Source organism: Symsagittifera roscoffensis, chromosome 10 (genome assembly GCF_963678635.1).
Source record: "Symsagittifera roscoffensis chromosome 10, txSymRosc1.1, whole genome shotgun sequence".
NCBI lineage: Eukaryota > Metazoa > Xenacoelomorpha > Acoela > Convolutidae > Symsagittifera > Symsagittifera roscoffensis.
In genome coordinates, this window is record NC_087071.1 from 22,751,100 (window position 1) to 22,762,875 (window position 11,776).

The window sequence follows — 11,776 nt, forward strand, 5'->3', positions numbered from 1 at the left end:
ATATGCCACTCACAATCACAACTCAAAGGATTTAGAGTACGACTTGACTTCGCAGAAAAGGACTTCATTGAACTAGACCAATGACCACCTCGATGCTCAAGTATACGTACAGATCCGAGTAACCAGGCATCCCCTCCACGCACAATCTCCACGCCATTCCCAAATTAGATCAGACACAAAAGAAGTTCTCCACGCAGAACAGAAAAACCTGACATAGCAAACCATTCTGAAATCAGATTTGAGTTTGTTGCAAAGACTTAGTCGTTGTCACTAGAAGACACAACGTCTTATGTCTCTAACTCCAGCTTCCTGGAACTTCTTTAACAAAGAAGAAACCGAAGAAATAAGATGTTCGCCAAACACCAACGTCCATCATCCATCCTTCGAATTGCAGAAGAACTATTCTAAAAAACTCTGTAAAACCCGGATGGGTGGAACCTGATCTAAACTACATTTTATGATTGGATAATTTAGATATTTTACCAATGTAAAGTATTTAATATTAACCAATCATGATCCATCTAACTAACAACCCACTTATTTGTAAGTGCTGAAGTTACTTGTAATTTCAGCACCAGAGAGATTTGAATTTAACTTAGAAATTAGTTGGACTCTCCCGAGCACTTCAGCAGCCGCAATAAACCAGTATACCCTAGATCTATTGAGCCTAGCAGAGACTAGTTAAACAACCTGAGACTAGATAGTATAAGAGTAAGATTAGGATCGGTATTAGACTAAGAAGTTGCACGAATCTATCCGGCCGAAAATAAGATAGCGTGACGAGCAGACGGTGTACCCTATCCGAAATTACTCTATGAGTTAACCAACTCGGTCCTAACTCACTTTGTCTCTAAATGCTATGATCAGTTTATATAGGTTCAGTATTTATTACCATCAGACCGCCACCAATTGGTACAGGAGCTAGAAGAACCAGTTTCATGATTGCTACAAGAACATTCTGTACTACTTGGGGGAGTAAGCAGTTCCGCTTGTTTTTGATTATAGCAAGCAAGTTAGAGCCTTGCCGGGCTATTGTGTTCAATTTATTTCCAAAAATAACTGAAAAATTCGGTGACAACTTCGAAAAGGCATTAATCATGTTGATAATAACTAAAAACTCGTCATCATTTAAAAATATTGCTGCGGTTAATATTTTTATTTATACTTGCGAGCTTGCGAGCTTGCGAAGCGAAGTGTTTTTCCACGAACTTTTTTTTTCGAACCTAATTCGGAACTAAAAGTGCTACTCATGGTGACACTTTTGAATCGGTAGGCTGCTATAGCAGTATAATGGCATATATACTTGGACATTTGATTAGTAATAATTTATTTAACACATTTGATTCATTTTTAATGCATTAATTGAACCGGAAAAAGTTATTTGTTTCAAACAGCAGTTTCTTATTTGCTTCTTATTCCACTTGATAGGTCTGCGTTTTTGTCGTGTTCTGGCTAGTGTTAGCTAAGTGCAGCTTCGCCTGTGTTGAGAATATGTAAGTTTGCTTGCAATTGGTGTTTTAAGATCCAAAATGCGACCATACAACTATTACAACGCTTCGCCTGCAGGCTACGGCTCCACTCAGAACTTGAGCAGAGGCCGACAGTCCTTCAGTGGAAGCACCACCCATATATGGAGGGCATCCAATTCGAACCTATCGTCTATGGAAAGCAACAATGAGCCTCCTAGGTACAATGGTGGAATGGTGAATGATGGGAGTAACCAGAGAATGTATCAGACTATGGGCCATCAGCCAAGGTCGGAGAGTGTGAACCAAGAGTATTTCAGGTACATTTGAGAGTTATCCGTTTTTTAGTCGAAATGCTTCGAAGTTTTCTTATTTCAAATCAAGTGAATTGATAAAAGCTTCTGATGCATGTATATGATTTTTTTGAGACCAGGATATATAACAAAAAAGAGGATATGTTTTCGAGACTTGTGCATGCACTACTCCAACGTTTGCTGGCAATAGTTACTCTTGCCTGCTTAAATTTTCAAAGACTGTTTAAATTAAGAGAGTCAAATCCGGTGTCTTGCTATACTATGCACAATAAAAATGTTGTCAAAAGAACAAAGTATCTGTTATCGAGTAATTTTTGGCGTGAAAACTTAAAACCAGTTTATAAATAGTCAATTTTCGCTCATGAAAATGTCTTTCGATTCAGTGACCGGCAAGGAAACGTGGACTTCCAGAGGACAATAACGAGGTCTAGTAACTTCGACAAGGGAGGGGGACCTACTCTCTACTCCACCAATCCATATGCCACCTGGAAAAGATATTCGAAGGTAAGCTATTTCCCCACTTGAAGCTCAGTTGAAAAGAGCTCCCAAAAACTGTCTCAACTTTTTAAAGAAAAGGCTGTTTTTGGCATCCTTTTTTGTGCCTCTTATTTGTAACATTTTTTCAAAATCGCTAAAATTTAGATCATTATTGCAATCCGTATTACCAAAACTTTTGGACAATTTTGAAGATAAGTACTTGTACTTCAAATGGTATGATTTTGTTCATCTGGTATGATTTGATAATAACTTTCATATTCCAGCCGGATCTGTCGACAATTGGGGGCAACAACGGCGGAGGATCCTATCCCAGCTCCAGCGGGGGGTCTTTTCTCGACAACTCACACAGACGCAAAATGATGTTCTCAAGTCAAACATCCCTCAACCAATACACCCCCGCCCCTGCTCAAAACAGCGTGAATACAATGTACCACCACGTGAATGCAAATACGAGGAGTTATTCGAACCCGCCTGCTAAGAATCAGACGTTGAGTTCGATTTCTACGCAACCTGTGACGGTGTCGTTTTACACGTCCAACCGACAGGTTTGTTTTTTCAACGGGGTATTTTGTATTTAGAGAGTTTCAAAAAGTTGGACTGGGCAAAAAGTTGGAAAGATTAGTTTAAAAGAATAAACGATCTATTTAGATAAGTTCTGCATGCAAATGATAATTTTTCAGACAGAAAATATTTCTCAAAGTCTTTATAAATTCAAATTTGCATGTAAAAATTGCTCAAAATGGACAGTTAGCTCTTTTCAACTAATTATGTTCATACTTTTTGCTATTTATTTTGGAAATTAAAAAAAGAAGTTTTCGAATACAAAAAAAACGAATATTTTTCAAGAGACTTATTGAAGACAGATGAACCGACAGAATTAAATAAAATAGAGCAAATTTTAGGAAACTTTTTCATGCAAATGCTAGTTTTTCAAACTGAAATGATATCTGAAGGTTTGAAAATGAAAGATAGCATTCAAATGTTGTTCCAAATTGGCGGACTGTTCTTTTAATTAATTTTGTCTGTTCTATAATTTTGCTATTGTCTATTGTTGATGTTTACTTAGTTGATCCCAAAATAGTTTTTTTGGTCAAAAAGTCGTTATTCACCTAAATCTGCTCTGTTTGACGTTCTGTTCACCCGGAAAGCCATGTCAAAAATCTAGTTAACTTGAAAGTTCCCATTTTTGACCGATTTAAATGCCCAAGGTCTCCGACATTGGCATTAACTATACAAAGTCAACAAAAATACCAATAATGACACACTGTTTTGCTATATTGCGGTCGTAAAAATTGACATTAGTTGTGCAAAAAAAATTGAAGAATGCTGAAGACTCTTATCTAAATTATGCTGTTCAAATCTGTTCATCTTCTGTTCAAATCCTGAGTTTTCGACGTAGTTCTGACGTAGGAAAACTATGACTGGACAATTTAATTAATTATTCTTCAGCGAAATCGAATCACCCCTCGAGGCAACATTGAAAGTTCAATGTCATACCAACCAGGTACCGAAATGTGAACAACCGAATGCGGTGTGACGTAACAGTTCATTACATAACGAAAGCGTGATCATAATAACGTAATGGCAACCTATCAATTAACGGTATTTGTGTATTGATTTTTAAGGTTTCACCTGAGAAGTCCCTCATGCACGAAGTACCGAATGCGCGAAAATGTTTTCAGCAAATCAGATTTTATTATTCAAAATTAAAAAAATACCCAATTAAATCAGCTAGCTTAAGACAGTTTAAAGGGCTTTGATTGGTTGAGAGTTTTCGCGCATTAGAAAAGCCCCCGGTTTCTATAACCATGCCAGACTGCTATTGGATGTTGAACTATTCTGAGCAGATAATTTTAATATTTAGTTTGATTATGTTTAAAGGTTTGTTTGCTTCAGGCTAATATTCGAACCAAATTTTAGAGCCCAAATCTGTTGATTCTGAGTTAAACTAAGGAGAGGAAGTTTTTCGAGACAAAATACGAAAACATCGACTACTTAGTCAAGGGGAAAAATAAGATTTGTAAAATTTTGATCGAAGAGTTTGTTTCTTTAAATAAATATACTTGAATTTTGAAGTTTAATAATACGATACAATTCGATGTCTTTGAGGCTTCAATTTATGTAGAAGTTTTGCCGTAGACGGGTAAACATTCTGGTTCCGGATTTAATCATAGTCATGTCATTTTATTTCTGTTGACTGGCAACGATATAACTTGAATTGAATTGAGATTAACAAATGGATTCCGGACCGTGAAATATCTTGAGAATTTATCGAGGAAGTTGTAAAGTTGCTGCATTTGGAAATGACTTCAAAGGATTTAACTGATTTTTGTTGTATTTGTCAAAAATGGACGAAACTGTAACCTTCGTATCTGCAACCAGCCTGGATTTGTCTTCCAAACAGGCTTGGAATTTAAAGTATAGGCTCTGAACTTGCCCAATTGTGTTCAATTACAACGAAGATTTGTTCATGTTATTTTATGCTTCAGTGACGAAAAAACCTTTTCGGCTACTGGAACCGTCGTTCTAAATATCGAATTTTACTAATGTCTCGTATTTGGTTTGAGGCGTCGCAGTAAGTGTTTTGTGTTGCCGGCTAAATTCATAGGCATAAACTTTCGAGCGGAAGGTTTCAACATAACTGCTGGGTTTAATGAAATGCATGCTTCAAAGTACCTGCAGATATTATGTAATGGCTTCTAAATAAAATGTTCTTTAACTTGCCTTAACTTATAACATGTAAATATTCATATGCAGTCAGTACTTAATGCACTGTTGTTCTGTAGACACGGAATTCTCGGTAATATTATATTGTTGGTATGTTAAGTTTAGCCAAACCATGCTCGCTGTGGAATTTGAATTAGGATCTCCGGACAAACTGCTGAATATTTGAGTGTTAGTTTTGACTTCAGTGTAGAAATTAGAACCATGTGTGACATTATTTTCAAGGTCATGCCTTTCATAAATTACGTTCTAATTTGACCTTCTAAAAATATGAGCGCCGAGGTCAATTTAAAATTAGCACTACGAAGATTCCGAGACAGTTCTTTCGTTCGGTCATCTTGAATATTGCGTCTTGGCTCAGCTAAATATTTCACTGCTTAGTCGAAGTTAAAAGGCCTGAAAACAAATTGTCTAACATGCTCACGATCAATCTTAACTGTGTTACAGATGTGCATAATAACAAATCAAGAAAGCTAGAAATTTAAAAGCTGCATGAAAACGTTTGTACAATAGCAAAAAAAGGAAAACATCCGAATACAAAGTTCCTCCCCATTTTTCAAATGGTCGGAACAAAAATGTAAAATTGTTAATGAATGATAACGACAGGTGAATCTTTTTTAGTGTTCGTTCCTAATGCAGCACCACCGCCCAGCAACCCACCACTCTCGTCGAACTTCAACCCACCCTCGCGTCCAATGAGTGTGATGGGAGGGGGGAGTATAATGGGGGGTAATTCTCTCATGGGAAGCAGGAGGTCAAGTGTGACTTCTCTGGATGTGACGAGACCATTGCAAGTCAGTGCCAGTCATTGGCAGCCTATTAAGTCCATGCGGGGTGAGTTGTAGTTGCCACAAGATAGTCTTGATTTTAGATGATTGTGTCTGAAATTAATTTCTGAAGTTATTATATCGATCATGTCTGAAATTATCATGTCACAATAAACCACAGAATGGATGGTTTTGATATAAATGAAGTTACCTCTCTGAATGGTCTAAACCTTTTTTTCTGCTGTAATTTTTTAAATATACAATGTATTTTTTGAACGATAGTTTACTAATAACTATTATATTAGGTTTTCAAATAATTAAGTGATTATCAGGGTATATAAAGTTTCACGATGTTTCAGTTGAATATAAGAATTATGATTTTCCAGATGAAGCCCCCACCCTTGAGCGACCCGACCATAAATCATGGCAGGTGGGCGTTTATGCTAAGGATCTGATTCCCTCGTCGGAGCAGGTACGCAAGATGGCCCAGCTGGTGTCTCAGTCGCTGTTTGATCCACGGAATGTGGAGGCGAAAGGAGGCAGGATGTTCAGAAGGAGGTTTGAAAGAGTGCTATTCAAATTTTGCGGAATAATTTTGAAATTCGAAAGGTAATAATTTTTTTTGTCACTTAAGCGGAGGTTGGCTATTTAGAGCGAATCAAACTTTTCCGGTATTTAAAAAACAGTTTTTTGATCATAAGTACAGATCCATGTGAGCGCGCAGTTTTTTCGGCCCAGTAATTATGAGCAGTGAGTTGAGGATCGATTCCAGATGTAGCTAGAATTATTTATTTTTTCAAAAAAAATTTCAGAGAACCTTTACATTTTTTTTTCGATTTTATTAACATGGCATCTGTCTCTTCGTTATAATATCATTTCGATTACTTGTAAATATTCAAATTTGGCGAAAATTGAGGACATTTTGACGGCTTTTTCTTTAACTGCATTGTGGTTTTAGACAAGAGCGTGCGGCCCAGTACACGTACGAGGGCTATGGTAGAAATGAGGGGCCCCAGAAGGAGTACGCCAATGTGCCCTCCACTCTGGACGATCTGAGAGAGAAAGCGATGGAACACAAAATGGAGAGAAGTGAGTACAAATAATGGTGTTTTGCAGTCTTTATGCAGTTTTATGATTACACTGCGGTCAGCGTAGTGTGTTACTACGAACCTTGTTTTTTCTAACCTAAAAGCAAATAAAAGTTTTCATTGAAAAAGGAAAGTATTAACTTATTTGGTGCCCTTTTGCTAAAATCACGATATAGCATTGGTAATTTCATAGCAGCTGTTCTCTGCTTTATTTGTGGCTAGTGTTTGTTATTAATTAATCGTCCCTGGCTAGTGCGTGTGATGCATAATCTCTAGGTCGCTGATGGAATCCATTTTACCAATTCGAGGCTTATTTCTTTTTTTTTGCACTTTATAGAGCTGCTTTTTGCCGTGTTCTGGCTAGGTTTTGCGAAGCGAAGCTTCGCATCTGTGTGTCTTCCAGACTCTTATATAGGTCGCAATAATTTTTTTTAGTTTTCAGGAAGTCTTCAAATTTTTTCAGGCTCAAAATTACTTTTTTTTGCGGTTTGAATTCTGATTTTTTTAAAGTTCAATTCATTTACCTAAAAGGAAGGAGAACTCCGATAACGAACAGTAAAAGTGTAAAGGTAATGAAAAACGTGATCTATTTTTGATTCCGAAAGTGGGTGTTAACTATCACAATTCCCAGCGGAAAGAAAACTTCACCTCACGATCCAGTTTTCTCAAATTGTGTTATTTTTATCAAGTTAAGAGAGCTTCAAAGCTTTTTATTTTTTTTTCAACTCATTTTTTTTCTGTTTTCTTGCGTTAATTGTGTTTTTTCCTACTGTCTCTTTAACTTAGATTTGGAAAGCTTCTAGTTAGACATAAAATTCTAAAAGTAGCATGAAAGAGAAATTGAACATAGAATTCATTAAAGTTGAACATTTAAGTTGAAGCGAAAGCCTGATTGAAGATTTTGACTCATTGCTGAGTTTCTTAAAGTCGCGTTGTCAAAATAATTGTAGTTTCTACTTATAGCCTCAAATTATTATGGCATGACCTTATCCAAACTTTTTATCTATTGATTAAATTTTTTTGTTTAGCGAAGCGAAGTTCTGTAATTCACTTAATTTGTTTTAGTCGCTAGAGATTTGATTCAATCCGGCATCCCCCTGCCCCCGAATCCAGAGGATCTCTTGAACTGCGCCAGAGGGCTGCGTCACAATAAACACAACCAACAACAGCAGTTCTCAGTCTACGACCCAGAAAGTGGGCAACATAAGTTTGTGAGGGCGACTAACTTCGACGTGGACTTGTCGGACGATGAACCATGTGAACACAATATTGTGACTCCCAATGTGTGTAATATGATTGTGAGAGATCTCAAAGGCGGGAGAGGTGAGAATAATAACTTAATAAGAATACCAAAAAATGATAACTATTAAGTGTTGTAGTATCAGATTTGTTTTTACCTCATTCAAAAGATCAACTCTTGCGGTAAAATTGTGAACATAGTTTTCATTGTATGTAATTGCAAAAAATGAGAAAAGTTATCCGCATCTGTTTACCGTTTTAAGTGTTCGAAAACGAGCTGAACAGAGGAGCGATGAAAATTTGAATGTGAACTTAACTAATAAAACGATTTTTTTCTTGTGCAGTACTCAGTCGCTTTCCAATCGATATTGAAAAGAAAATGATTTATTTGAAAATCATGCAAATGATGCAAGCGTTTAATTCGTTTTTTTTTGCAAAAATGAATTCGTGGTCCATATTTTACGATTTAGTGAAACTGTAGTGACTAATCTTAATCCATCAAGTTGAGTTGCAAAAAGTTTGGACAGGCAGATGCAATTAAAACGAGCAAAAATTGTCAGTTTCGCATGCAATTTGGGTGAATTTTGTCTGAAAAGTTAGCGTTTGCATACAAAAGGTTTCCGAAATAGGTCAATTACTCCTTTTAAATAATTTTGTATCCTTTTAGATAATTTTGTATGTGCAATTTTTTTGCTTCTAATTATAGGTCGTGGCTCTTCGATGTTTCAAAAACGTCACGAGAAATCCCTTCGTTGGGTCACTGACGAGACCAACAGACGTGAGAAGAGTTACGGGATAGTGGAGGCAATCAAGTCAGGAAGAGTGACTGAGGACTCCCTTGAGAAGAGTCTGAGCAGAATGCACCAGGCCAGACCGGAGAGGTTGCCCTCTATGACAAGTGTGATTAAACAGATATCGCCATGGGAGGCGGCCGCAGGCGGTAAGGGAAATTTAATTAATATTTTTTTTGACATAAAAAGGATAGTTTTAAGGCTCACATCATGTTTCACTTTTCCGCTTCAACAAAAAAATAATGAAAGACTTGAAAAAGCCTGAAAAATAAAACAAGATCCGCGCCTGATTGCATTATAAAATGGCTTTAGAATTCAGTTTGTGGAACGGTCATAGCTCTGAAGTTTTTTTTAGCATCGCCGGGGAAAAATAGTTATTATTTAGTTGAAGCTGGAATCTGACCAATTGTAATTGATGTCGTTTTATTGCCCTTTTAAATGATATTAGGCTCTAAGTAAGCAATCAATAATAGTAAGGGTAGGCATATAGCAGGTCAGCTGATCTCGTCACTTGTTCTTTCTCAACTGTTGTGCTGAAAGTCTATATTTTTTGTTTTGCTTGGATGAATAAGTTCTTCACCGTCATCACCTAACACTAATCAATTAATGACGAAGAAATTTTAGTTCAATCAGTGATTTTTTTGTGTGGTTTTAGGTATCCCACTGGAATCAACAATGCAAAGTGGCGCCCAAATCATGGCCGAAGCAATGAGCAAGGCCTCAATGTTGAACGACCGTCGAAGAGTGATAAACCCTCCGATGCCCACTATGATTTCTGCAGGTCCTGGAAATCGGAACCTAAACATGTCTCAGTCGTCAATTAATACAACTACCAATGATTACGGAGGAATGGATTATAATAACAGTTATAACACGACAGGACGCGGTGAGGACTGAACACATTTTATCCGATAATTTTGAAAATGATAAATTCCCAAGGCAATTAAGGGCAGGATTGTTTTGCTGTCTCAAGGACTTGAGATTCCAATCAATCGAAAATAAATTTTGTTTTAAACCCTAAGTTGAGATTAGTTCGCTGGTTTGACTTGAGGTCAACTGGTCGAATGATCGACTTGTGTTAAAAAGGAACAAAATATCTCGTATTCCTCAGCTAGCTTCGATGTTTAACTCAGTTTTATTCGTTTCTTTATTGTCAATAATGTTTTTTTAATAGTAGTTAATTCAATAATGTTAATTTTTAATATTCGTTTCAATATAATGTTAATATTTCATAAACAGTTGTTAAGTTGAAAATTATTAGCGTTCACAAATTAAGCAGCATCTGATTAGAAGAAGAATTTATTTCTCCTGTGTACATAATATGTTACATCAAAATAAATTACACAAATTTCATCAGAAAATATGTGTTTTTTTAGTATTTACTTTTCTGTATACGTGAAACTATTTTCAGAAACGGTGTTTTTTATATTTACTTTCCGGTATACGAACCATTTGACAATCTAGATATTCTGGAAGTTTCAAGGTTTAGTTGTTTAATGATTTGTTTTAGGTGGTTATAATGATTCGGGTTCGAGTTATGCACCGAGTGCTGCGGGTTCTCGGCCGCCATCTGCGATTCCGTTTATGCCGCCAAAAGGCGGTGTTGCTATGCCAGGACTAACAGGACCCAATGCAGGCAGAGGATTTGCTGATCAAAGAGGAGGTGGCTTTAGATCGTCACTTCAAGCGACTAAAGAGCCGAAAAAATGGAGACCGATGAATTTTAACTCGTCTAGTTTACACTCGGCTAATTCGAGCAGTACTATGATTTCGGCTGAATTGTAAATTTAGACAAACAAGAACAATTTGATTTTGTACAGCTAAGATTCAGGAAAAGAATAGAAAAATGAAGCGCGTATCAAACTTTTTTCGAACATTTTTTTTGAATAAAAGACGCAGTTTTATATTGAGGTTGTTTGTTTTGTCGATTCTTATGCCTAAAACTCACAATTTAAAGATGAAAAGTGCAAGCGACCGAGTTTAAATGATGCTATTCTTAAATGTTTGTTGGTTTATATTTTCCTGTAAAAAAGAATGGGAAAAGTTTTTTGCCTCATATTTGTCCTTTATTTGTGCAATAAAAGTAATTGATTTGAAACTGTCATTGACGATTTCATGGGATAACAGTATTTTTGTCACTGAAATGTACAATTAAGCTAGATTTAGATCATAATTTGTATTGCAGAAATTTAAAGACACTACCTATATCTAACGATCGCTCATAATTGATATTGTAAATCAATGCTTTACTAACTTCTTAAATTGTTAAATTTCCTCACTTAAAATTAATTTTTCAAAAAATATTTTTTCATTACGTTGTTTACTAACAGATGAATACACCGAAAAGTTTAGTGAAACATATGAAGTAATGCTCCGACGATTAAGTCTTGACTTTTAAACTATATGTGGATTTTTGCGAAGTTCTAAGCATTTGTTTCTGCTCATATAGTATTTGAAATATCGAAACTCCTTTTTGAAGTGAATTCCCGAAGCTGAACTTCGTTTTCATAGTTCAAAAGCAGAAATAAAATATTGCAATCAACCTTTTTAAGCGCTTAAAAGTATTTTAATGTTCCGGCCGCTGAGAATGGGGAGGAACGTAGTATTCTGTTGTTTTTTTTTCTTTCCACTCAAAATTAGGTATCATAAATATTCGTCAAATGGGGTTCTGTGATACATCATATTGAATATCTTTAAATTGGGATTCCTTCGAAAAAAAGGGTCGAGCAAAACCGGTATTGATTTTGATTAGTAGTCCAATTTTAGCGAGAAAAGCAACTGAGTGAAGAGGGCGAAACATTTTAAAGCTATTCCATGAAATTTTCAGCTAAAAAACTTTGTTTTGAAGCGTGAGTGAGCTTTTTCTCAGCCCAAAAATTGTAGGAAAAA

The 11,776-nt window shown here is 36.1% G+C and overlaps 1 protein-coding gene across 1 annotated transcript; it reads left to right on the forward strand.

Moving 5' to 3' along the window:
• The first annotated feature begins 1,526 nt into the window (after positions 1–1,526).
• Positions 1,527–11,190, forward strand: LOC134855089 (uncharacterized). The gene is made up of 11 exons (XM_063871472.1): positions 1,527–1,786; positions 2,164–2,284; positions 2,542–2,823; positions 3,728–3,782; positions 5,624–5,836; positions 6,156–6,327; positions 6,728–6,858; positions 7,923–8,180; positions 8,803–9,036; positions 9,543–9,773; positions 10,398–11,190. Exons 1-11 carry the CDS (start codon positions 1,530–1,532, stop codon positions 10,670–10,672), a joined length of 2,229 nt encoding a protein of 742 aa, XP_063727542.1. The 5' UTR covers positions 1,527–1,529; the 3' UTR covers positions 10,673–11,190.
• The last annotated feature ends 586 nt before the right edge of the window (positions 11,191–11,776 follow it).

Bases quoted from the DNA above. Each gene is read 5' to 3' on its own strand.
- LOC134855089 (XM_063871472.1), top strand. From the start codon at position 1,530: ATGCGACCATACAACTATTACAACGCTTCGCCTGCAGGCTACGGCTCC. The intron at 2,824-3,727 runs GTTTGTTTTTTC...ATTATTCTTCAG, and splicing joins TTTACACGTCCAACCGACAG to CGAAATCGAATCACCCCTCG. The intron at 6,859-7,922 runs GTGAGTACAAAT...AATTTGTTTTAG, and splicing joins GGAACACAAAATGGAGAGAA to TCGCTAGAGATTTGATTCAA.